Raw genomic sequence first — 27,965 nt, 5'->3', positions numbered from 1 at the left:
GCAAAAATTGTCACAGGAAAATTACAAATACCTATCACTGAAAACAGGCTTTCTTAATTAGTTCAATAGAACAATACAAAAATGGCTCAGACACATATTTGCAGTCTATCAAACTATGGTACAAGGCTACTAGCCTGCAGATACAGGCATACATTCTTGTGAACATGGAATATAAACACCAGGTTATTTTGGCAGTTTTTTTGTGTTGCTTGTTAATGCAGTTATATATTAATGCCACATTTTTTGGAACGTCTGAGCATATTAAACCCGACATGAATTGGATAGGTCTGAGCCCTTTTCAAAAGGCACTTTTTAGGACACGTCCCCAATAAAACAATTTTTTCATAAGCTGCATTGTTAATCAGTAAAAACCTTTCCAAACTAGTTTCTTAATTTCTTATTAACCTGGTTTCTTAATTTCATATTAACATTTTCATTTGTATTTATTTATTTTAGCAAGTTCCTTATCTCTTAAATTAAGGGCAATACATTTTTTGTAAAGTATAACATAAGAAATACAGTCAGAATAATTTGTGTCTGGTACTGGGTGACAGCACATCAAACATGATAAATAAATTCTATAAACCCCAGCCTACTATAATCTGATGCCAGTCAATGCTGGATAAAGGTATGTAAAAACTACAAAGATAATCTGAACAGGGAAAAAAAAAAAAAAACAGTGATGGTATCTATTTAAGAAAGTAATGTAGTATTCAATTAGCTAAAATTTCCAGAAAACCAAAAGATCCACTGATGTATCATCATTTTAACGCTATTAGAAAAGACACGTTCATTTTTATATATCTCACATTCATTCATTTTCCTGATGATTTGGGATATTTCAAAGTATGTAATACCTTGCAAAATCAATTTATAATATATCTGTCTATATCTGCGTATAATATTTGGGATATATTTATGCATATACACAAAATCCACAATGGAAATATCTGCAAAATGAAATCTGTAATTCAGAAGACAACAAAACAGTACTGTAAATCTGAGAAGCACGAATATATTGTATCAGGAATATAATTTCGATATTGCAGTGAAATGTAACATCACTATACACATATACGCTACATTCAACTATTTAACAAAGCGGATAACTTTTTTTCGTCATATAATTGACGAACAAAGATTTTTTAATTAAACTAAATAATAATTCAAATAAATAATACAATGTTTTAACCTACATTACTTAGCTTTCTCTACATTGTCTCCTGAACGTGATGCTTTTTTATTGTGCGTTGTGATAGCATTTGCTCTTTGATAAGATGAGAAGGTGCATTTGGATTGCAAATCCTTCCTCGTTATCAAAATTGCTTAGGTCACTCCCCACATTTTTTGCCAATGGTTGTGCAGGTGTAAACACTCAAGGTAATATTGTATCAAAATGACTTCACAGGGCAAAGTCTGATTGTGCCTGTTTCCACTCCATTTCTCTAACCTGTTGGAGCAATGTGGCCAATAAATCCGGGTTTTCAATAAAACTTTATTTTTTTTAAACGTATGCGTGATTCCACTCACTTGCAATGCATGTTTGCGACGTGTGAATAAGTAAGTGGATTCTTGATTCTGGATTCTGGATTTCTCTGCACCGTCTTAGTCCACCGTCAACCTAACCTATGAATTCTGTCAACAAAGTTTTTGGAAGGCAAATCTATATAATAAAAACAACATTCCGTGTCGGATAAAGTCGGATGCTTTATATTGCTATGGCATGGCGATCAATCTGGGATACATTAGTATCGCTTCTTTAGACATTTATAGTATGTGCATTCAGACCTTTTGTTAAGTATATTCCATCTGTAGCTTTGGAATAAAAAAAGTGTTCTGTTTTTTTTTGCTTCACAGCCATATTGTTTGTGATCAATAAAGCAAATCAGAATAATTATGTTTTTCGTTTTTATTGTTAGACCAAGTTTTTTTTACCGTAGTTGACAGTAACATTACAGTTAAAATGTAGGGTGTAGTTAATGCATACCTCCTAAGTTAGCATTAAAGTATGTACAGTATTTATTGGAAATACTCATGACTTCAACCTAATGTTGCATTTCACTCACCCAAAATTAATTTTACTGACACAGTGATTAAATTGGAGGATACTCAATAACCCAAAACCCCATGTGGAGCGCTGTCCCCAGCCAAGATTGGCAACTTGCTGTGACCAAGACTGGACCCGACAAGCCCTTAATGGCATGCTTTTACTAGCTGTGCCGCTTATGATTTAATGTGTAGACTGGACAATGATTGTACCTAAAGCTATTTCATTAAGCTAACTGAAAAGGTAAACATCACTGAATGCCACAGCATTACCCTTAAGAATCCCTAGTTGATCAATTAGCAAACTACAGCACTGCATTATCACAAAACGCAACAGAATGCATAAGGATTAAATATTCCACTCATTCAGTTTGAATGAATGTGACGCTCTGCTCCTTCATTGAACTGTATTGTAGTAGGAGGGGAACTACTAGGCAGAATCTACCTGTGGGATTTAGATCATTAAAATAGACTTTCTTAGTTCTTAAATTTCTCCAATAGTCCTTAAAACTTCACGATGGAACAAATGTAAGTCGGTCCTAGGGAAACAGCAAGTGATACAGGGCAGATAAGACGATATGTGCAGATTGCTAATCACGGTTCCTCTGTTGTCCAAGGATTGTGGAGCAGTGGAATGGGGAGCTAAAAAGACTCACAGCAGGGACAGGTGCATGTGGGCCGCAGAAAAACATGGCAAGTACCCTAGCGTTTCTTTGTTTCCCTCTGCCAAACACTTAAAGGGTAAATGTCTATTCTGGTGTAGTGTTACAATGCGAAGTGCCTTGAACTCTTGAGCTCCAGCTCTGCCAGCATGCCATTCCTGTCACAGCCGTGTCCACTTTCCACCCCGGCTTAACCCTTCGATCATCCAGGGAGCACTGTAGGACCCCCACACCTGCCTGACACTTCACAGCCTCACGAGTTATCATACTGACCCAGAAAAAAGAATTACATGTTCTTCAATGGCACTACAATGGTAATGCAAGGATTCTATATTAAGGGTGAATGGTAGCACAATGGTAAGAGCCACTGATATCATTGTATCATGGTGGTTTTACAATTTTAACATATCAGTTGTATTAAATAGTATGAACTAATGAACATTGGTCTGTGACGGGGTACTCCCCACCCCTGTGCATACTTCATGTTTTGTGTTATTTGGTATTTGTAGTATTATTATTTAAAGCTACTGTCTTACAATTATCAATTTGGAGATTATGCATTAAGCATTTTCCCATCTTGAGACTTGGCATGTACGTCTTTTTTTTTTTTTTTTTTTTTTTACTGTTTGTGCCTCCCATTAAAATAAAATATTCTTCTATTTCCCATTATATTACATTTGTGATGTTGAGGGTTTCTTTTTTGGTTTTGGGTTTTTTTTTTTGTCAGTGTTCTTGGAAAGCTGCTTCTAGTTATATATCTGCCTATTTCTGTGCTATAAAATACATTAAGAAATATGTTGATTAATTCACTGAAGCCATGCCTGCATACTTACTGATACTGAGGAATCATGCAGTGCGGATAATGTGTTTTGAGTAGTATATTTGAGGAAATTGACCTACATACAATTTGTTTTACGGTCTTAACTTAAATGACCCTTGCTGCCAGATTATTTCATTCAAACAAACTTTCATAAACAAGTAATTCAGCAAGATGTATTTATTTCGGGGTGGTGAATCGGTGAATCAAACAAACAAATCTGTTGTTTGAATGAATCAAACAAATCGAGTCAGTAAAAAGTAATCGACTACACATCACTAGTTTTCAGGCCAGAAAAACTGAGCACCTATCAGTGGTTAAACCCTGGTCTCCAGACACACTAATAAATGATCAGTTTAATGCATGCACTAAAATTAACTTCCTTTAGTAAATACCATGTGAATACAGCTCATCTCATTATTCTGAGCTGGATGCAGAAATTATCATGCATTACCATACCAATCAAATATTCATTCTAATTACCATAGTATGGCACATAAAATCAGTGTGCATCATAATATGCCCACTATTTTGCACGATAATGAATACAATTGCAATAGTAAATATGGAAATCATTAACATGCAAAGTAATTGCAATTATTGCACACCATAAAGTTTAGCGCACTTTCATAAATGAGGCCCTACAGTTTAACTTTTTAATTAAAATTTCCTAGGAAAATATTATCGTAATGCATAAATGTAACATATTAAGTACAAATATCAAATAATAAATGTATTTAAAAGTATATAAATATTTGCAACAGTTTAGTGGTCCTACTGATACCTACCGTACATCTTGCCCTCGTCGGAAAGGATGATCTTGCGTCGTCCGCAGGGTGGGTAGATGGAAAGCGCCTCATGGAAGCTCTGCTCAATGTCGGGGCTCCAGACTCCCTCTGCATCGTTCTCTAGGGGCTTGTCGAGCGGCTCGCTCAGTGGCTCACTCAGTGCCTCGCTGCTCCCCCCAGGGGAGTTTGCTGGGACCCAGTCTGCCGACGTGGTGCCGCTTGGGGGGGACAGTCTGGGGGTGGGGGGCGGGGTGGGGGGGTGGGGGCAGGATAAGAGCCCTGGGGAGACAACAAAGGGGAGCACTATCAGTAGAAAGCTTTGAAACATATCAAGGACATTCATGATAAATACTGAAATACTGCATGTCAGGCCCTACTCACATGATTTCAAGACTGATGTTGATATTAATTAAATTGTTAAAGACTTCTGTTGGCTTCTCTTTGTGTAAACAAACTTTATTTTATTCATCAAAAAAACAACTCGTCATCATATATTATTTAAGAAGCTATAATACTCAGGGGGCTCCCAAGTGGAGGATCCAGTAAAGGCGCTCCGCGTGGAGTGCAGGACGCACACTATAGCCTGGAGGTTACTGGTTCCAGTCAGGCTATTCCACTGACGACCGTGAATGAGCCCTCCCAGGGGGCGGCGCACAATTGGCCGAGCATCGCCCGGGTGGTGATGCCTTAGGTCTGCCAGGGTGTGCTCGGCTCGCCGCACACCAGCGACCTTTGTAGACTGGCCAGGCTCCTACGGGCTTGCCTGTAAGCTGCCCAGAGCTGCGTTGTCCTCCGACGCTGTAGCTCTGAGGTGACTGCATGGCGGGCCTGCAGAGTGAAAAGAAGCAGCCGGCTGATGGCACACGTTTCGGAGGACAGCATGTGTTTGTCTTTGCCACACCCGAGTCACCGCGGGGGTTGCAGCGGCGAGCTGAGCCTAAAATAATACAATTGGCTATTTCAAATTGGGAGAAAAACAGGGTAAAAATCAATTGGTGACTACTAAACCTATAGTTAAAAAAAAAAGCTGTAATACTCAACTAAACTTCTTTAGTGTATCAGGTAACATGTCATGTGTGTCTCTGATTATTTGAGAAATGTCATCTTGTGCAGTATTCACATTATACAATGCGACATATTAACACACACCATATTAACAGTATAAATCACACAAATGAAGCTTGTACTCAGAAACTACTTTTAACATAAAAAGGTGGTGTTTTTTTAACTTCAGATTTACACCCCATGTTCTATGCATAGGGTGACATCTGCGCCCATGATAAGATGTATGCAGTTTTGACAAACCCTGGGTAATTTTTCATGATTGATAATAATCATTCTTGTGGGACACTGCACTTTTAAAAAGGGACTTTCCTTCTTGCTCTCTGATCAGGTCAAATCCAGTTCAGCTTGGTTCTTACTGTTCTGTGCTGAAGCAGTGAGGCAATGACAGGGAAATACTTTAAAGGCAGTGAGTTAGTCAGCAGCAATTGTTAATAATTAACATTTTCCTCAGTGGTGACTGGAACAATTGTGTGGCTAAAGGCTGTGCTACTTCTTATTTCATATTTTGTGAAAAACAAGGTCCATGAATAGGCTCATTAACATTTGGAAGATTATGTTTGTGCAGAGCTTGCCATAAAATATGGTGTAAGTATCGCAGTGTCCATCTAGGCTCCAACACACAGCAGGAAAAGCTTACAGTGAAAAAGTAAGATGATTTCAAAAGAGCTAGCAAAACCAGAGTTCAAGGAAACGTTCACTAAAATGTAAAAAAAAATAAAAATAAAAACTCAAAACTCACAAAGCAACAATGAAAGAATATCCACCACAATAATTTATTATTTAACAATTGTTTATTTATTTTTTTGGCCCCTTGATTTGCCCCATTTTGAAATGTCCAATTTGAATGCAACGGCTGCAAGGAGTACAGAAGAACAACAGACGTCCTCTGCTCCAGTGAACTTAAACAGCGGAAATTACCAAGTCAGGACCAAGCTACCTGGACTTGTTGGACGACTGACCGGTAGGGGTCACTGTAACACAAAAGTGTGTCTGACCAATATTCCTCCTCTTGGAAGCACAAAAGCCACTGTAACGCTTCTTTATGACCAATCCTGATTTTCAAATTGGGGCAACCAATATTCAGACCATGGTCACAAGACTCACCTGCACTCCACATGACAGTGTGCAGAATGCAATATTATTAATATGCACTCAGTGTAGCAGGAATTATTTAAGTGATAGAGGCAATCGATGCGGGCTCTACCGTGTGGTAGATGTTCGCGACTGGAATTATGCTTCCCGAGCTGAAGGAGAGTCAAGGTTACCTACCACATAAAAAGCTGGTATTTGTGCGCGGATTGATGTTAAAATATAATTCACAGTTAAGCACTTCAGCGTTCCAGCGGGCATCTTTGCAAAATAGAATCCCGCTACATCTGGAAGCTGATTGGCTGTTTGAATCTTTTTCTAATAATGAAATTATGTTATTCTACTGAATTATTTATTAGATTTTACTATGTTGACACATCTGAAATTCTACATGTGGCATGGAGTGCTATCATTAAATTCAACCCACTGTTTTCATACTGCAGATGCTACTGAGTACAATTGAACTATAGATGGGCTCAATCAAAAAACACAGCTCCAACACACTACATTTGCAAGATAAATTAGCATTTCCATGTTTTGCTCACGCTTATATTACACATTTAACATGTTGTATCATGGCTAGCCATATTCCTTTTTTTCCTACATATTTGTGCTTTACCCTTCATGTCTGTGCCTTACCATGCTTGCACAATGCTTTACTATGCATGCATTTAGCATGTATACCAGAGTCATTTTTTAAGGAAACCATTCAGCAGCAACAATATCAAACTCTCATGTTAACATTTGATGTGTCTTTAATTAAAAACACATACAACCCCTTTCTGGGAAAATGAAGTGAATCTTGTTAACAGAACAGTGTGAGTCATGAAGCAATTCTATATAGACACACATTTCATCCATTCTAGTGTGGGTTTATGGCTCTCTCACGGACAGGCTTGTGGGTGACGTCAGACAAGGAAGTACACAGACACCAATACTGGGGTATGGAAGCGCTGATGTGCGTTTTAATTATAAAACAAAAGGTTTAAACAAAACAAAACACTTTCCAAAACAAAAACGACACGGTGGCAAACCACAGAACAGTGAACAAACAAGTAACGTACTGGTTTAAAGCCAGCATGAGTAGCAGTAGCTTATTTCTGAATTTCTCAGTTCTCTCCGTCTCCCGTTCTTTCTCCCTGAACGCACAAACCTCGTTCAGCCAAAGCTGCAGGTTGTTATACCGATGATCGTCTCCAGATTAGCAATTACTTAATCAATCCTGGAGACAGTCACATTCTGCACATGTTTAGCATTGACGGGGAATTTTAACCACATCCATGCTGCAAAACAACAATAACAAAACACAGTCTTTTTAAAAAAAACAAATCAAACATTTAAATAATAATAACACAACACAAATACAAAATAATACACGCAGAGGGGCGGGGTGTACCCTGTCATATTAAACGTGAAGCAGCCATGTCTTATTTTTGGTGATGGGTTTTTAATTGTGTTACTTCAAGACAGCGATAGCTTTAAAACAGCAGTTTTTAACTCCAGGTGATCAGGCTTACTGGAATGAATCACAAAGACCTGGTTTATGACATAGATCAGATACCAGACATAAATCTAAAGAGGCCAAACATAGCTAAAGAACAAAAGAGATCCAATATTTACAGCATGTTATAGCTGAAATATACTGGTCAACAAAATCTAGTAATATCAAGAAAAATACACAGTAAGAATTGAATGTGATTTATGGGTTTTTAAAAATGATTTGTCAGGTAAAAGATCGGCCACTTAAATCAAGTTTTTCAAGGTAATCTGATTCTTTTGTTGAATACACTATTTGAACGTAACTGGGGATAGCCATCAGTGCTGAACTACCAAAGGGAATCAGAATGGGGTGTCTGTGAACAGAAACACAGCAAAGAGGCATTTCTAATGGAAATGAAAAAATTAGGGATTGTAAAGTGGAAAAAAAGTTATGCATCATTAACAATTTTTTTCTGGACGTTACAATCAAGAGAATCATAAAATACAGTTGTAAACCAAATGTGTGGTCTGTATCATTGATATTGCCAGAGGGTATTACAGTGGAAGTTACACTTTTAATATTTACTGGACAATACCTGTAATGGAACGTGATTAATATAATCAAATAAATAAGTTGAGTACCAAGAGGAAAGGCTAATTCAAAACACGTGGTCTGTAAACATTTATAGAGGCAGCTGAATTCTCACATGGTATCTATCAGTTTCTATCTAGGGCAGGGATGGCCAAACTTCCCGACCCTATGATCTGCATACCACATTTGTATTGTACTGTAGATCTACCGTGTACTAAACTTTAAATGTAACACTGTGGTGTGTTTCCATTATTTCTGTTTACACTGTATGTATTACACACTTTAAATAAAATATATTCAGTTACTATGAAGCAAAATACGGTAACTGACCTAATTTCACCAAAAACACCGCAACAAATCACATATTTTTGTAAGGTTTCTTTTTGACAAGCTCTTCCCTTGAAGATCTGAATGCTGGGTTTAAAAAAAAGGAAGCTTTTTTTATGACTGCTGCATGTATTAAATATTTTTGAAAGCTTTGTTGATGACAAATGCACTGTATTTTGAAAGGGATTACAGTACCTGCTCAAGACGAGACGTAAGCTATGTAAATATAATATTCATTTTAGACCTGCAATAGAACATTTAAACATGCATTATCTAGTCTAGCGCCCACACTCCAATTTTATAAAAAGATTCATTCATCTGAATGAGGACGTTTGGCACGAGCGATACTCCACGCTATACAAAACTTGCTTTGTTGTTTAATCAAATTATTTACTGAATGCTGAAAGGAGCATCTGCTGACTGCTGAGGCGTGCTTTTAAAGAGGCCAGCTTGTTTCTCCTCAAGTCTGATCCAGGAGGATATTCAGATGAAAATGTGTTGTGATTTGTTTCATAATGACGTTTGAGGTTGCCTTGTACAGACTACAGTGTGTAAGTGATTTGTTGCAGATGAGACACAAGTTTACCACTGTTTTCAGTGAAAACAAACTCTTCCTCCCATTCTGGCTAAAGCCTAAACCTCATTTAATTACTCATGGAGGGTTTAGTCTATGTCGTTTTCACCAAGAAACAAACGGGTACTTAATTCAAAATTATGAAATTCACTTTCAACTGCACCCTGGCTTTCACTCGAGGTAGTGCTGAAAGTCATCAAGTGAAGAAATGTCCTTGGAGTGAACATGCAGGCTCAAAGACACAGAAGAGAGAGAACGGGAGAGAAGAAAGAATAATAAACATGAATTCAGAGAACAAAAATAATAAACTTGTGGTGTTTATTTTTACTTTTTCCCTCTTTTCAATTTTGTTTTTGTTTTATTCTTTCTTCAGTTCATTCGAGCCACAAAGTGTGCGTCACCCAGCATTTCACTGGGAGCTGCACTTGCACTGCCCAGGAGCCGCATGCGGCTTACAAGCCATGGTTTAGCCATCTTTGATCTTGGGGCTTGTCTTGAATATTCATGAACCTGTACACAGCCCTGTCTACACCTTGGGAAGATATGAGAAGAGTGCTGGACAGACGAACCAATCAAAAAGATCAATTACTGTAGTGAGGGCACAGTCCTACGAGAACATTCATGTAACTCTCGGATGATTTAAAAACAGCAATATATTTTATTACTCTGCCCCTTTTTGAAAGCAGTTTCCCTTTAAGACAGATTTGAATGAAATGACTCACCCAGATGTATCTCATCTCACTAATCTTCTAGCAGGTGTTTCCAGTCGTTGTGGTTAAGCAAACTAGAGCCCAGTTGGTACTCAAGTAAAGAACCCACACAGTGGCTGAACTGCAACCCAAAAACTGCCTGAACACAACCACATCACACAAGCTATAGACTGGGTGTAAACTGGGAGGTGTGAGTTTCTGAACCTGTTTACTGACTGTACTAACCAGCCAAAAACACTTGCTAAAGTGCCACCTCTCATAGTTTCCCATGCCACACTCACATAACAATGTGGTTTTCCTGTGTGCAGTACAATGGTTTTGGCTTAAGCTCCTCTGTCATCTTGTGGTTACAACTTTTCAGTGTGGCATCTGTATCACCATGACCTCACACTAAAGTCACATTCACCACACTAGTACCAAGAAGAAACTTATCAAAAAAAACTTGAGAAAGAGCTCGATGAGAAGTCTCTGCCAATGTCTTTCACACCACACAAGACTGCCGAAGCGCTTGTCAAACGGTATGACTGCATTTCTATTACTGTCAGCATTTTTGTGATTTGTCAAATTGTCTGTAAAGAGAGCAGCTGCACCCATACTAACTATATATAGATGGAAAAAACCTATCCTGCACTTCTTTTGGGCTTGAATGCCAATCTAGCTATCTCAACACATACTGACCACACTGCTGGTGCTACTCATACATTTTTGTCATGCATATAGCTGTAGTGTAGGTGTGGTTAGTTGATTCAATAGATTGTGCTCCAACCAGAATCTCGCACTCAGTCCTGGTGAATCCAGGGCTGTGTCGTATAAAACACAAAACTGCTGTGTGCAGCTATCTCTGCACCTTGCAAAAACCGAACATCTGAAACATATTTTCAGTTCACAGAGTGCATCAGTTGCTGTAGCCATGTTGGTATCTGTAACGCAGCCCACAGGTGGCTTTGGCCACCTGCCAATCACAGACAATTAGAAAAGAGATCTGTCTGTTAGGCTGAGATCAAGCTTACGTTTCTAAGGGATGAAGGTGCAAAGAAGAAATAATAAAAAACAAGCAAAGGATAAGTGTCAATGAAGCCTTTTTTGACCCACAGCTTGCTTTAAAAATGAGAAATGAAACGGGCCAAACTAAATTCATGCATTCGATCACTCCTAATTCTGTGTAATCATAAATCAATTTTCAATAATGAAGGCCAGGGCTTTATCTCCTCTCAGACTATTTTAACCCTATCCTTGGGACTGGCTTCAAAATAGGGCCAAGTGTGTGGTAAGTGTGACGTACCCAAGAATATTGAGACTTTCAGAAAATTGCACCTGTGCCGTATTGTACAGTAGTTAGAGAGGGAACAGGAAATATTGAGTGATATGAACAGTTACATATTTTCCCTCTTGCTGTCAAGAGTCCTAAAACAATCTGGCAGCTGTCTCTATGCACTCCAATCACAGCCTCATTCCACCTGTTGCAGCAATGGAGCACATTGTCTTTCTGCTTTCTGTCGCACAACCACACAGCCAGGACATTCCCGGCATCAAGAACATCCCCTGAACTGTCACAAAACATTTTCTCTCTTCAGTTAGCTCTTTTCTCTCTTTCTCCACTTAATTAAATGTTGTGTTCCCCACACAACACAAAAAAGAAACATTTTAATCCAACAGAATGGGATACTTTACATTATCTTCATTTTTAGTTTTGATTTCCTAACCATCTAATATCCTATTACACGTGTTCTCTATTAAGTCTATTGTTGCTTCTGCTTAGATCATTTTATTAATACTAAAAATGTTCTTTTCCAACCATAACCATAAGGTGACACTGCAAGTGACTATGATAGAAATTATATAGAAATGATTCACTGTGATAATGTTACTGTACTGCTGTGATTATTTTAATAAATAACACATTAATGAACCTCTGGTGCACAATATATTTCAAGAATCCTCACCTCTGGCTTCTGGCTTGCAAACACGCAGTAAGAATAAAACATAACTTAATGGTATGAAACTAGCTACAACGCAGTAAGAAGAAGAAGATAAATAAATGTCCTGAGATTTATATTGAGAAATACAGACATTGAAAAAGATTTCTAGTTGAAAAGTTTGTCATTGAACTTATTAAGCTACTTGTATTCTTTTTAAATGTAAGTACTATTGTGTGTATAATAGCTATAGATTTGTTTATTTTGGAAACAAATACCTTTAATTTTGCATTCGTTAACATAAAGCCCAAAGTATTATATCTGTACTCAAACAACACTCAAAGATATTATAGATTACTGAATACCATTCAACACGTTTTCATTGCTTAGCCCTTACTGAATATCTTCAGTCAATTAAAGACATATAAGGGTGGAAGGTTTCAACTGAGGTTACCCCAAGTCACTTCTACACACTCAACACACAGGGAAGAACCACAGGGCATGAACTCACCTAGAAAATAAAAAATGTGTGGCACAATTTAGAGGATGAGGATGTGGTAGCAGCCAGAACTCTGGGGAAATTCAAGAAACAATCAGATACTGCCCCTTGGCTAATGGTGTGCTAGCAGGGGACAGGCCCTGTTGACTCACTGGCCTCTTTTAATCCTAAAATTTCATAAAAATTCTACTCTGTGTGTTTACGTTAGGGTTTCTGAAATGTTAATTGATAACTAATTAATTGAAAACTACTTATTCTCTGTTCACTTGCCCCCTCTTACCATGTTGTTTATTGTATTTTGTTGAAATAGATGTACAGTACATCACACAGTGTGACTGCTATTCTGTCTTCTTATTTGATCCGAACGGTTGAGATGCCTCAACAAATCACAACTCTAAAAGAGTATTTTTAGACAATACCAGAAAGAATCAGTCAATTCACTTTTCAGGCTGTCTGAAAATTGAAAAACATGATAATCTGATTTTAAACTGATCTACATGGCACTGCCTCAACTCTTCCCACTATAACTAAGTAAATCTCCATGAATCAATTCCGGTTGTTCCACAGGATAACACGTGTTCCAACTGTGTCCTCTGTCCTCATGTGTTTTTTTTTTTATGTCAATAATAAACATTATTGAGGAATCTCTCTGCTATTCATTTTCACTGGGATTCCAAATCCTGTTATCCTGTGACATATTGCATTTTTAGCAATGTAACTTTTGACTTGTTTTTACCAAAAGCTACAGATTGTCCAGCTGTCACATCTAAACAAAAAGAGCCCGTAAGGTTCAAGAGCCATCTGTTGGGCAGCCCTTGGACAGCCCCATGTTAGACATTGATTTGTGTTTTGGAGGCAATTACAACATAGCCATGCTCCTAAAGACTAGACACTTGTAGTGGTTCAGTCTTGCAGTGACGCAATTGTGGTGCAGATCAATTATCCATAAAATCAACTGATCAGACTGTTTACACATCCCATTCAGGTAAAAACAAATTGATATATTTCCATAGTTTATTCATAATGTTTCTGATAGGGGGTTGTGCTTAACCAAAATCACAAACAAAGAAAAACAATGAAAAGCACTGCTGTCACATAGAAAAGCTGCATCTTCCTGTTGACAGTCAGTGCCTTCACTGGCCCAACAAGAGAAGCTGATAGTTAGGTTGGCAGATGCCTTCAAGTCAGATTGCACACATTATTGATACTTTAGAGGGTACAGTCTCAAATGTGATGCTTGTACTGACAATATAATACTGTTTAACAGATTAACTGTTGTATATAAACACTAGCTCTCAAGACCTTAGGGGTTCGATGGGCCATTCTTAGTGTAGATTTCTACCCCAAGCTCTCTAAATGATTTAAAAGGAGCAGTAATGAGGAATGTTCCCATTGGAACAATTGCAGACTTGTCACATCGATCCTGGTAGCCTACATTACTGTATAGCAGTTGTCAGGGATATGCACCCTCTGCAGGTTTATATTTGTGTTTCAAGGTTACAATGTGATTAATAAATAATTACATTATTAGATTGAACAAGGGGGTTTATTATTATTATTATTATTATTATTATTATTATTATTATTATTATTACAAACAGTTTAGCTCTATCAGTCGACGAATTAGACAAAGGCAGGTGAGTAGCAACAGGTGAAATAGTGTCCTATAAAAAATATATAGAAGAGACCGAGAAGTACAGCATGTTGGTTTAGTTGATTCAATGTCAACTAACGACTTGGTAGCAAATGGAATAGAATAGAGACAGAATGTATATTAATAATTTCTGCTGCTACTATCCATGTAAACACTGGCACTTTCAGTTTACTATAGGCTAATACAAATATGAAGAAATAACAATAATAATAATTATGATAAAGCCCTTGTATATTTCAAGTACCCACCTTCTGAAGAATTGTTTAATTATACTTTGGCGATTTAAAAAAGCCAGGTGATGCTTTTTATTTTGTCATGAGGTATTTTCTTGCTTTCTTTTCAGTTCCCAAATCTTGTAAGATGTCACAGCTGGCTTTAAAGTAAAAACAAGAAACAAAGTTGCTTCAAGCAAACAGACATTAAAAACATTTATTATTATTATTATTATTATTATTATTATTATTATTATTATTATTATTATTATTATTACTACTACTACTAACGTTTCATAGACTACTTGTGGCGTGTTTTTGTACCTCATTAAAAATATGAAGTCGACCACCAGAATGGTAAATGTAAAAATAAAATTGTTAAAAAATTGTGATTGTTAAAAATTTTGGGAGATGAGGAACGGCAGACAATGATAACACATATGTTTTTAAATTTAATGGACAAATGCTTCATTACAAATAAAACAAATTAACAAACAAATGCACAAATAACAAATAAACGCAAAAAATGAAACCTATCAAAATATAACTTCAAGGAAACTCACCTGTTGGAAGTTTTAAAGAGCATGGAGTTGAGGATCCTTGGCAAGGAAGGGAAGTGCAGCACCGGTGGATTTTGGGGGTGGATTTTGAAAGGAATAGCGTAGTTTTTGGTACCCTTTTCTTGTGTAATTTAGAGAGGAGGGAAGGCTGGAATTCCAGGAATTGTGACTGGTATGGAACGAAGTGTAAGCGAGCGAGCGAGAGAGACGAGAGAGAGAGAGAGAGAGAGAGAGAGGGGGGGGGGGGGGTCAGGGGTCTACGTAAGGGCGCGCGTAAGGCAAACCGCGCGGGGGGGGCGGTTCCCCTCCCCGCAGCCAGCCCTTCTTTCGTCGTAAGCAAAAGAGCTGTCTCCTTTTCTGTAGTGTCCTGGGAGGGGGGTGGGGGTGGGGTCAAAAAAAAAAAAAAACAAAAAACAAAAAAAAACAAGAGACCAGTGTAAGAGTTGGAGAGGAACTGCTTGAGACACACTGCATTACAATATAGTTTACTTTTATATGTAACGCATTCCATGCCATGAGCTCGTTGTCATTAGTCAAAAAAATAACATTTGGAGCTTAAATTCTGATGGGCATGTTAATTCTTTACTACATTAAATTAGGCTGAAACTTTAATTCCAAAATAGTAGGCTACTTGAGTGGAATGGTTAATTTTGTTGATTTACTTGATTTGCACTTATGAAACTATTACCGATATATGACAAAGGATTTGTGGATAACCCTGGGGTTGGGGGTTGGGTGTTGGGGTCTGGGGTCTGGGAACATGCCTACTACAGATTTGCTGAACTAATCACAACATGCAACTTTCTTGATCTCTGTTTTTTTAGGCAACGAAAAATTGAAACGTTGGTTTTCTGACTATCTTTTTGTGATCTCTTGTGCTTATCAGTCCTCTATGGAATGTATGTGCTTATCATTATGTGAGAATATGTTGCCTGAGAATATGTTGCCTTCCAAGAAATGTGGGTCACTATTTTTGTGTTTTTTACCGGACCAGGAGGGCTTATCGCATGTGCAGCCATCGTAGTTGGACAATACTGACTGCAACTTGCCTGTCAGAGGTCTCCCCTGTTATGTATATACGGGGATTGCAGTAACCGCACACTGTACATTAGTTTTGCAGAAATGAAATGTTTGCTGACATAAAGGGGGTTTAACAGTAGAGTTTTGTGCAAAATACAGGAGAAAACCTGTCCCAAGAGTTGTCCGGGAGAAGTGTCCAAAAAACGACACAGTTGCGGCAAATAAGGGAGAGTCTACATTTTTTGTCTCTTAACCTTTAAAACTTTTTGTTTACACAGACGCAGTTGGCATGGTAGACACGTTGCTGGTATTTTTCAGTTTATAAAACTTTTCTTCATTATGTATTTCTAGTATCCTGTTGGATACTGATTCTTGGATATAAAACAATTTGCTATTTTTGAATTCTGTCTCTATATATTATATTGCTTTTTATTTTTAGTTGGTTGTTTCCTGTAACTTGTTAACAATATACCAGTATAAAATACCATTAGGTAAAGACAGATCACTGCTTTTTGTTTCTTCTTCCATTAACATTGACTGAACTTGCTTCAAGGAGGGAACGACCTTGCTTGTCTATATCTACTGGAAAGCCAACAATGTATTAATTTCTACTGAGCACAAAAGCCTAAAACAACAGGGTGACAAAAAAAAACAAAAAAAAAACAAACAAACATGTATTACCCATAATAATTTTAACAGTCAATAGTGCTTCATTAAGAAATACTAAATACAATTGTAAATTGTATTCTATTAGTAGGTGTTTCAATATTTTGAAAGCTCTACTAAATTAGGTTTAACATTTAATTTACAATTATGATTTATTGTGCTTGAAGAAGTATTTTAGATAAAAGAAAAAATAGCAGAAATAAAACATTTGATTAGCTCTAATATCATTACAAAGCTGTATTTGCTTGCAAGTTCGTTAGTGTGTGGAAGAATGCAATAAGGAATTTTATTCTATTGTAGGCACAACCTGGAATACACTTTGCAATGATTGAGCTTTAGAAAGTCCCACTACATTTAGGTGGTAATAGTTTATCGTGAACTGTACACAAAGGTGAAAAGTTTCGTTTTCAGTTTTATTTCATTTTGGTGCCACCTAGTGGACAGCTTGGCCTCCCATTTTTCTTCTCTTGGTCTTGAAGAGCATCATCCTAACATTGCAAACAGAAGTATTGCACTACTTTCAATAGCTTTTTGCTCCAGTGTAACGTTTACACCGTTTTTTTTTCTTGATTATACAAATTTAATAACTTAAATTCAATGTTATAGTGTACCACAATCTTATTCAATTTTACACTGAAGTATGTCATAGTTCTGTGCATTCTATCTGATCACAAATTAGACCCTTTGCAGTTTTTCCTCTACTGTTAAATCTAGGAATGTGACAGTGTTTAATTTTGACAGTATGATAACTGTAAAAATATATATATATACAACGGTTATCGCTGTATAATATATTTTTATTATACAGTTATTAAAACCTGTATAAATCCCATTACCATTTGTTTTAAGTAGCTCTTTAAACAAATAAAACAATAGAACTTTAAACACCTGTACAGAGCTGTATATGTTGTATCTCCCTCTTTGAGGTTTTAGCTGGAGAACATTCTCCTATTCGCTCTACAACTACAAAACACAACGAACTTCCCATACAAAAGTACATCTTTTAATAAGCTTCCATGACAGTGCAAAGTTTGCTACATTTTTCTAAATGAAAAAAAAAATCAAGCGTTCAATGTTTCAATGTTTAAGTACTTTTAAGTTAAATGCGCCCAGGTTTATTCTTACCAACTTTAAACAGTCTTAAAGTATTATGCAATCTTTTCTTGAGTAAAAAGCTCAGTATAAGCGGTTACTATATTGAATGTTTAAATATTTTCTTCCCAATTACACTCGTGAATCATTTATTAAAAAACAATGTTTATTAATAATTGAAAAGTTCCAAATTGTAGAAATTCATTTTAGCAATTGTAAACCCGCAAATTGGGCAGATGTTTAAGTGACAAAGGGCTGGCACTGGGACTTTGTGCTTGAACTGTGTTTACACTGAACTGCGCCACTTTGCAGAGCTAAGTTACATGGTCTGCAACCCTAATACCTGCATGCAGGAGCACTTACCCTGCTGTAGACACTGTACCCTTATACTGGACTATTGTCGCAACCTTGCACCAGTGCTGACCCCTACCAAGTGCACCTGGCAGGAGCCAAGGGGAGTGGCGAGGATGGCGGCTAGTGATTGCAGTCAGGGTTAACCTACAATGTTGCAATATTGTAAGGGCTGTGGGATATAAAAGAGGCAGCCTGTGTCCTAGCCACGGGTGGAGAGTTAGAGTAGTAACCTGTGTAACCTGTCTTGCTGAGAGGTATTGCTGGCCTGCCTATCCTGTGTTGCTTTTGAAGAACCTGTTTCACATTTCCGTTCTTATCAAGTCATTACAGTACATATAAATGCAAGAAGCATCAAATGGGACAACCATTACCAATGGCATCTCTGCACAGTGCTATACATAGAATTCATACCTGCAGATTTTTAAAGGGAAGTGCTAAACAAACACAAAGAACATCAAGTATTGTTCTTCATGGTAAATATTCTCCAAGGTAAGTATAAATAGCAGTTCAAAATACTTGCCATGTCAGAAGTATTTGTTTACTATTAAAAAAAAAACTTGCATTTAGAAGCAAATGCAAAGACATTTTTAGCTGAATAAAAACATATTAACTGTATACATTTAACAGTATAACCTTAGTCGCAGAAAGGAGCAGCTAAGAGTTGTTTCTTGTTTTATACCAGATGTCTTTCAGGTGCAACTGAGACAGTGTGAACTGCCCCTTCCCCCTGCTGTCTCTCTCTCTGGTGCCTCTGGAACTGCCAGACAGCCTGCAACAAGGACAACTTAATCTGTGCCTATGCCTCTCATCTCTCTTGACTTTACAGAAACTCTAACTCTCCTGAGGACAAGAGGGGGGTACTGGATACCTACTTTCTCCATCCTGGAACTTCTCAATCCCCTCTGCTCTCTCCTCCCTCTCTGTCAGCACTTTTGAGTTTCATGCTGTTGAACTGCACTCTTCCTGTCATCTCCTGCCATCTGCTTCTTATTGTTCTCTATCGTCCCCTGTGCACTTTCTTGACAAGCTCAACTTCTTTCTATCTTCTATCACTGCACCTATTCCTATCATTCTGCTAGCCAATTTTAGCATTCATCTCTCAAGCTCAACTCATTCTGCTGGCTTCCTCCCTCTCCTTGTTTCTTTCCCTCTCCAACTCTCCCCCTTGCCTCCTACTCACAAAGCTAGCTGTCAACTGGACCTGATTTTCTTCAGAAACTGCTCTCCTCCTTCCACTACTATCACCCTCATCCCCTTCTCGGACCACTTCTTCGTCTCCTTTTCACTTCTTCTACCCTCTCGTCCATCCATTTCTATCCCCCTCTCTTTTCACCACAATCTCCGCTCCCTTTCCTCAACCACCTTTACTTCCTATGTTTTCTCCTTTCCTCCCTGCTATTGATTCATTCTCCCAGCACTCAGCAGATTCGGCCACCATGACTCTTCTTCTATCACCACAACTCTTGACTAATTCTGTCCTATCCTCTCCCGCCCTACTTGCTCCTCACCTCCCAAACCCTGGTTATCCTCTACACTCCACTCATCCTGTAACGAGCTGCGCACTGCTGAGAGGAGATGGAAGACAGCCAAGCTACCCTCTGATTTAGGCTACTATTGCTCGCTCCTCCCCTCCCCAACCCTGGCTATCATCTTCAATCCACTCATCCTGTAACGAGCTGTGCACTGCTGAGCAAAGATGGAAGAGAGCCAAGCTACCTTCTGATTTAGGCTACTACCGCTCCCCCCCCTCCCTTCTCAACTTTCATACCACTATTTGACCCGGACCTTTGCTTCGTACTCATGGATTCAAGGCCAACTACTTGCACCCTTGATCCCGTTCCTTCTCGCTTCTTCCAATCCATTGCCCGTGCTCTTCTTCCTTTTATCTCCTCCCTTATTAAAACCTCTGGCTCCTTTCCCTCAGCCTATAAAACTGCTCGCATCCCCCATTCTTAAGAAACCTTTTCTTGACCCTTCCACCCTCCTCCTGCACCCAAAACTATCGCCCTGTCTCTCTCCTCTCGGCTTTCTCTAAAACTTGAGCAAGCTGTCCACCACCAGCTGGCATCCTTCCTCATTGACCCCTCCTGTTCTCAGTCTACACCCGCTTGATAAGCACTCTTATATCCTCTCTTGGCTGCTCTTACCATCTCTACACTGATGATGCCGATCTTCCTCTCCTTTCCCTCCTTCAACTCCCACATCTCCTCCCGTATCTCAGAATGCCTTTCAGCAATCTCAACTTGTATGCATTCTCACCAGCTCAAACTCAACTCCAACTCAGTCTGACCTCCTCTACTTTCCTTTTGCTTCTTCTCCCTCCTTTGACCTCTCCATCTCAGTCTCCCTTGACTCTTTCAATCTATCTCAGTCTCCTTCTGCTAAACCTAGGTGTTACTCTTGACCTCACCCTATCCTTCTCTCAACACTTCTTCTCTGACACGCACTTGCCGCTTCTTTCTTAGTAACATCTACCGAATCCGTCCTTTTCTCACTATTTAGTCCACTTAACTCCTGGACCAAGCTCTTGTACTCTCCAGATTAGACTACTATAACTCTCCCTGCTTCGGCTGTCCAGCCCCTTCAGCTCATTTAAAATTCTGCTGCTCGTCTTGTAGTCTTCCAGCCTCGCTACTCTCATGCTGCCCCTGTTTTGCAGTCTCCACTGGCTACCTATCACTGCTTGTTCTTGCCTACCACTCTCTTCAACACATAGCACCCTCCTACCTACAATCCCTCATGTCTCCCTACACCCTCTTTCGCCCACTCTTCTCCTCTTCAACTGGCCGACTTGTTATGCCTTCCCTCCAGTCTCCATCCTCCTGTGTCCGTTCCTTCTCTTAACTAGTGCATCTCTTGTGAAACTGGCCTTGCATGTCACACAGGGATAGAGAAATGCAGTGTACAATGTACAGTTGCTGCCTCAATTTGCTTATAGATAACACCGTGTAACAATTTTTTTTTTTTTTACAAAAATGACTACAAAAGATTTAAAAATGAGTTGTTTTTCGAGATTTACGATTATACTGTAAATACAGTATAATTGTAAATCTCGAAAAACTACTCACTTCTAAATCTTTTGTAGTCATTTTTGTATTACTTTAGTATAAATACATGTTAATTTGGATTCATATGTTGTTTTTTTCTGACTTTATGTGAATGAAAAGACACACATTTGCCCATTTGCCCATTGGAAATAGTGATATTTTGAAATATCACTGTCCTGGTCACAAAAGCAAAGTTTGTGGGGAATAATAGCCATTTTCTATACTTTTGAGGCATAAGCAATTAGGAAATAACACTTACTACCCAGGAACAAAAATTGTGTTACATAGTGTAATCGACCAAGCGGGTCAAGACCAGAGTGGGACTCGTTTGCTACCGGATCTGTGACCTGAGCACCGGACAGTAGCTAAGGACCGGTTAGAAACTGGGGCAGTACCGGTGACTTTAGCACCGGGTTGGTCTCGGTATGGTACGGGTCCACCAGTTTGCAGTCACTGCGGCTGGCAATGTACAGGGATGCTCACCTGTACAAGCTACTGGCAAAACTACTCAGTCAGTACCACACGAGACTGAGGGAAGCCAGCTTGTTAGAGGTACTAACAGCCTTCGTAATGGTGATGCTAAAGCTGTCATCAAAACGGCAACAAGATACTGTGGAAGAGACTGCAAGCAACCACAACTGTCGCGAATATCTAAGCCCAGCAGCTGCTCAAGCCTCTGGCTTCACATGAAGCACAAGGCTAGTGGGATGTAACAAGCAACAGGATGTAGTGCGTAATTAGAAAAACTATTATCGCATAAATTGAGTGTAAAACACAATAATCTGCAAAAAAATTATACACTTAGAAGCAACAAGTATTTATCTGAACCAGGCTTTCCGATCAGGTCTTAAAAGGTCAGTTTGAATGGAAAAACGGTACTGAGATCTGTGAGCGCAGTCCTTTTTTATTCTCGAGGGCGGGCCATGACTGCATCACAGGCTCGTTAAGCAGCTATGGGATATCAATATTCGGGTTTGTGGTCTTTCGGAAGTAAATACCCATATGGCAATGGTTACATTTTGTACTTGAAAGGGAATCTAACATTCTATGTGTTTTTTTTTTTTATAGCTTCTCCACACTGTGTAGTTGGCTTAAGAGTTTCATTCACTACTATCCCCAAGTCCTTTTCGTACATAGCTTCCTGTTTCATTACTGTTCATGTTGTACTTGCCTCTAATGTTTTTGCACCCTACGTGCAAGACTTTGCATTTATTCACATTAAATTCCATCTGCCATGTGTCAACCCAAGCTTGAATCTTGTCTAAATTTCTTTGTTTTATTAAAGTTGCTGATTGGGGGTTGGCTACCCCTTCCAGTTTTGTATTGTCTGCAAAGTTGCATAGCTTACTGATTATGTCGTGGTCTAGGACATTTATATAGGTTAGGAATAACAATGGTCTCAATACTTATCCCTGTGGTACCTCACTTGTTACGTTACTCCAGTTTGATGCCTGGCTTCGAATTATAACTCTCTGCTTTCTATCTTGTAAGCAGTTATAAGTCCATGCTGCTACTTTAACATTTATTCCTACTGATTTAATCTTTCGGTATAGTCTTTTGTGCGGTACATGGTCAAATGCTTTTTGAAAATCTAGGTAGATTATGTCACGTGCACTGTCCTTGTTGACTCTAGAAGTCACCAAACTTCCTAGTTTTCAAGCTAACCCTTCACCAACTGTCTCTAACTGGTGTTCTTTACATTTAGCCATCAGAGGAACAAAGTAAACTTGTTACAGAAGCATAAGTCTATGTGCAGTTGAAATAACGTAGTTTTAAATATTAAAAAGAAGCAAATAAATTCTTATTGAATTTTACACAGGGATAGTAATAAAACTCAGGAAACACATTTTGTATGGTCAATTGCTACTTTCTTAAAAAAAAAAAAAAAAAAAAAAGCTTATTTAATACAGATTTTTTTTTTTTCTTCAAATGCACATCTGGTGGTGTTTTAATAAAAGTCTCTACTTTGCACTTGGTTTTACAAAACTAAACAAGTTCTTTGGAGATGCCATTCCAAAACGGAATTGTGCACAGTTTATTCACCCTTCATAAAATGTTCTGAAATGGGGTGATTAACAGTTCCTAAATCTTCTCCCAGGCTTTCAAAATCACATGCCAGTAGCCCAAAGGTTACATCCTTCAATATTTTGAAATATTCCACAGATCAGTCTTGATAAAATCCACATTTCAAACAAAAACAAAAATGTTCCACAACTGTCCTTCCTTGTCTTTATAGTACATTCTAAAACAGACAGTTCCATTTATCCCTTCACCAGCCCCCTTCCTGTGTAGTGGTACAGGCCTGTAGTGTTTTAAAGTGGTCAACCTATCAAAATAGCACTTAACCCTTACAAATAAAAGCAGTAAAAAAAAAAAAAAACAATGCAAACTACTAGACAAAAATATATATGCTGCCAACAAGCCAAAACAAAAATTACATATGAGCCTCCTGTTTTAACAGAAGCAATCCTGTTTATTAGCCACTTAAGGAGCAATTATTCTGGAAGATCCCCTTTTGGTTAGAAGTAATTGTTTCATTTGGTTCAAAAGACACTGTCTTTAGGGTAGGTTTTCTGTGTCCCAGAAGGTCTAGATATAAAATTGGGTCTCCTGTTGGGGAATGTAAGCAGGTCTGGAGATTCAGTGCAGTTTTTGAAATGTAACAACATCACATCCTCCAGCTGAATAGACACTCCTTTAGCATTCAGTTAAACTCAGTACCGCATCACAGGAACAGCACTGGATGACTCTGCACTGAAACACTCTGGGTAGGTTATAAACCAGGATCCTCAGGCTCAAGTGCAGAACTGTTGAACCCCCTGGTTTAAGATTTGCTCAGCAGTTATAGGAGTCCCTCACAACCCAGACTGCGGTATCCTTCAGCTTTTCACTGCTCGGTATTTGAACGTTTTAGTTACTGAATAGAATCCAGTCTGAGGTGAAGCTTTATTCTATCATGTAATTATTCTTGTTTATTTTATTCTATCCTGGAAAAACAAAAAGCTTTTCCTCAGAGTATGGGAGTATTCATTATTCTTGGTGATGTTGGTTATCGTTGATGCTTTAAATCATTTTTTGGAAAGGAACTTCATTTTGTTACCTGGAATTAAAAAAAAATAATAATAATCAGAATATGGTCCCCTGTCTTCTCTTTTAAAAACTTTACCAGTTTACTGTATGTCATGCTATTGTACTTTTCCTGAAATTTTGCTCTTTTTTTTATAGGGGTCCATCACAACTTGAAGAGTGTGATGCACACGCTAATGTCATTAATAGGAGTGATTGTAAGGGATAACAACATTGTGGAGCCTTGAGCCAAGAAAGTGTGGGAATCCCTGGCTTACATGAGCACACTACTCAGTGTGCAAGTCTCAGTGTCAGTCTGCAAGCAATGCCCATCTCCGTTTAAGCAACCAGCTCAGGGATTTTAGGAACCAAAAACCATATCCAAACACATAATTACAATTCCTTACTTGGTGAACCATTCCCTCTTTTAATTCATATGGAATTCAGCGGTTGAGAAATAATATATAGATTGAATAACAGATTCAAGGTTTTGTTTTGCTGGCTATGTAAAAATCTCAGATGTGTGTTACTAGAATGAGCTCATAATAAATTCTGGAATGGCTCAAGCTGCTACGCAATGGGAATCACGTGCCACACAACTGGATACACAATGTAGGTGGGAATTCATTATTACCTAAGCCTTTGAGGAATTTATTAACTCCACTCTGCTCGCTGCCTGGAAGGGAGTCCAGGTAATCCTGGGCTCGTACTTCAAACAGACCTGTAAAAGCGAAAGCAAGCTCCTATTAGTACAGCAGATTACTCTGCTTTAGCCTCATGCCTTTAAAAGAGAACTTCTTTTTCAGAGAGATATATGTAAGCCAGTCAGTTCTTCTGGCTTTACAATATATCTCTTGTTGAGAGTGGCTGCATGGTGGATTTGTAAAACTGTACTAACATACACATTACAGTACTGTGGACAGTACACACAGATGCATCTTGGCCTATGCAAAAACAGTTGGACTGCTAAATTACAAGCAAATACATTGCTCTTACAGTTTATGATCACATAACTCCGTAAGTCACTGCAGGTCATGCAAACATCAATAATAAACACGTTTTCAAGTAGACGTTTTCCATAATTCTGCATAACAACCAACTCTCCTTTAGATGTGGGGTTTTACATATTTACACACTTCTGACCTAATGTTAGAACTCATGTAGTGACCATCAGAGTTGTTTATTAATAATAGAGATTGCTTCTTTATAAATATTTGTTTTTTAAAATGATCTTGGCTATCAATGTCTTTGCAAAACTTTTATTTTTCACACCAATAACCATTGGCACAAAAACAGGTCTTATTGGCGGGCACCTCTCCTTAGTTCCTCTATAAATATTTTCTTGAAAGATAAATATGTTAAGGAATACTGTAAAGGAATAGGGGTAGAACAGCTTGACTAGCTGACACTTTAAAAAATATGAATAAATCCTTTATTTGGTCATGTCTGGTGCTCTAATTGTTAATGTATTGTTTCGTAACACTTTGTTTTTTGTGCACTAAATTTTAACACTGCTTTGAACTTTTCTAGAACTATTTTATATTCATTGTCATTTATATGTTAATGGTTGGCAATAGTAACAGCATTTCCGCATTATTTTGCTCTTGTACTAGTTGACTGTTTGGTCCTCCCCCTGGTAAAGAGATGCAGTATCTGTGGTGAAAGGTAAAGCGCTGAAGGCTGGACCTACCCCTGAGTCCCTGCCGCCGCAGATCCTGGTCGTGGATGAAGCCGGCGAACATCTGCGTCTCCATGAAGACCTCCAAGAAGCGGCGTAGGCTTTTGGAGGAGATGGCCTTGCGGAAGGCATCGCGGTGGAACACAGCCCCCTCATCTTCACGCTCCCCCGGGCCCAGGAACAGCGAGTAGTGCCCTACCATCTCCACAAAGAAACGCACAATGGCCTCCGACACTACCACACTCAAAGAGCTTGAGTCTGCACAAGGGAAGGAAAGAGACCAGAGTTACTGTGACATCCCTCCAAACCACCAACACTTGAGAGGGATTTCATTGCTCTGCTAATGTGGATATAGATAATAAAATAATTCACTAATCAAAGCATTTATTTTCACTGTGGTACCACACAAGGTTAAAGGAAGCTCTGTCTGTATGCTTTACTTTCAGTTAGTCATGCACCTATGTTTGGATCTGTGGTGTACAATAGATCACACTGAAAGCATATCAATAGTGTATTTCAGGACTGATAAGTTAAAAAACACAAAGTAGTTACCAGACTAAAGACAAATAAACTCACCATGCAATGAAGGCTCTCCTTTCTCGCAAGCTAGCTCCTTCCTCTTCTCTAGTACGTGTTCTAGGGCTGCTTGCAGTTTATGGGGCAAGATCGAGTCCTCGTCGTCCATCTAAATGTAGCAGAACATAGTCAGGTTGGGTGAGAAATGCACAGGTGTTGATTGTGTTCAAGGTATTACAGTGGGAATCGCCTGTTACGACCGCAGTGACGCAAAATTGTGTGATTTGTTTAACCGGGCGCTACGTGGCTAGAAACTGGAATTTCAAGGATTTTAACTGGTAAATACATCTGTTCACCAGCAGGGTCACACACCGAAGCATCTTCCTTTCCTTGACATCTTTCTGCTAGCTCCAAGTACTGTAAAACAAGAACATGTCACGAGCAAGAAAAGTTTGCTAAGTTCCCGTTTATTAAATCCTGCACATTAAAAGAAAAAGAAGCGCAAAATTTATTGCAGCAAAAATAAACCTTGAAAGCCATTAGCAAAATTAAGCTACCGCAAAAAAATCCTGTTTTACAGTAGAGGCCTATAAACAATATGAAGTTTATATTGTTATTATTATAATTATAAATTTGTGTGGTAAAAGGCAGTTTCCGCAAGAGACGTTTAACAAGCATAATCATTAAAAAAAAGGCGTGTGGCAAAGTGCCCGCCCCTGTGTATACTTGGTGTTATGTGTTGTGTTTTAATGTTGGTGTATAGTCATCGGTACACGGGATATAAACGGGTCTGTGTAACACGAGTGCTTAAAATGTATATTTATATTTAGGCACGGGGATTGCACAGCACTTCACGTGCAAGAAAAAAGTAATAATATTTGAGCATGGGTAATTGTACTTTATTAATTCACGTGCAGTTGTACCTCGACTCCAATTGAATGATTGATTAGCAGTCGAGTCTCGGTACAGCTGCATAAAAGCAGCATGTTTTCACATACTCGCGGTTGTGTGTTTGGGATTGGAGAATGGGGGGAGAGAGAGAGAGAGAGAGAAGCGTAATTATAAATATCAAATTGTTTTGTGTAGCGTTCGTCCACCCTGTTTTGTCAGTGTCTATTTGTTTTGTTTGTCTATTTATTTTGTCCTCTCATGCCATGTGCTGTTTTGTTACAAACCTTTTATTTTTTGTCTGTTTAATTATTAAACTGCGCATCAGCACCTTCACCGTTCCAAAACCTGTGTTCTGAGTCAGTTCCTGTTTCTGGTCTGTCATCACCCACTGCGGCTGTCTTTGTGACAGCATCATATCAATTTAAAAAAATACAGCGATCTAATATAATGTTAAACTAGTTTTGTCCCTGTTACTGAATTAAAAAAAAAAAAAAAAAAGTATTTTCTGTTAACAAATTTAAAATACTAAAACTAATGTAGGAGGAATCATTTCTCAACACAAGTGAAAACGTACTGTAGCCAACTGCACATTTAACTGGCTTTAATGTAAAACTCAAATACCCTAAGCATGCATTTTAAATAGAG

At 38.4% G+C, this 27,965-nt stretch overlaps 2 protein-coding genes across 2 annotated transcripts in view; both read right to left on the bottom strand.

The window, feature by feature from the left end:
• LOC121317831 (transcriptional enhancer factor TEF-3-like) overlaps positions 1 to 6,495 on the bottom strand; it is a 36,894-nt gene extending 30,399 nt beyond the window's left edge. The window contains exons 1-2 of the mRNA XM_041253932.1: positions 6,483 to 6,495; positions 4,314 to 4,592 (exon numbers count right to left, since the gene is read on the bottom strand). Coding sequence (XP_041109866.1) covers positions 4,314 to 4,592; positions 6,483 to 6,495 — 292 coding nt within the window. The remainder of the gene's footprint in view (positions 1 to 4,313; positions 4,593 to 6,482) is intronic.
• A 16,550-nt stretch (positions 6,496 to 23,045) lies between these two features.
• si:dkey-82f1.1 (DENN domain-containing protein 2A) overlaps positions 23,046 to 27,965 on the bottom strand; it is a 58,436-nt gene continuing 53,516 nt past the window's right edge. Inside the window, exons 17-20 of the mRNA XM_041255264.1 lie at positions 26,490 to 26,598; positions 25,926 to 26,171; positions 24,870 to 24,956; positions 23,046 to 24,269 (exon numbers count right to left, since the gene is read on the bottom strand). Coding sequence (XP_041111198.1) covers positions 24,238 to 24,269; positions 24,870 to 24,956; positions 25,926 to 26,171; positions 26,490 to 26,598 — 474 coding nt within the window. The 3' untranslated portion in view covers positions 23,046 to 24,237. The remainder of the gene's footprint in view (positions 24,270 to 24,869; positions 24,957 to 25,925; positions 26,172 to 26,489; positions 26,599 to 27,965) is intronic.

Source organism: Polyodon spathula, chromosome 7, assembly GCF_017654505.1.
Source record: "Polyodon spathula isolate WHYD16114869_AA chromosome 7, ASM1765450v1, whole genome shotgun sequence".
Lineage (NCBI taxonomy): Eukaryota > Metazoa > Chordata > Actinopteri > Acipenseriformes > Polyodontidae > Polyodon > Polyodon spathula.
The sequence above is the reverse complement of the archived record's forward strand: the minus strand, read 5'-3'. Positions and strand labels throughout refer to the sequence as shown.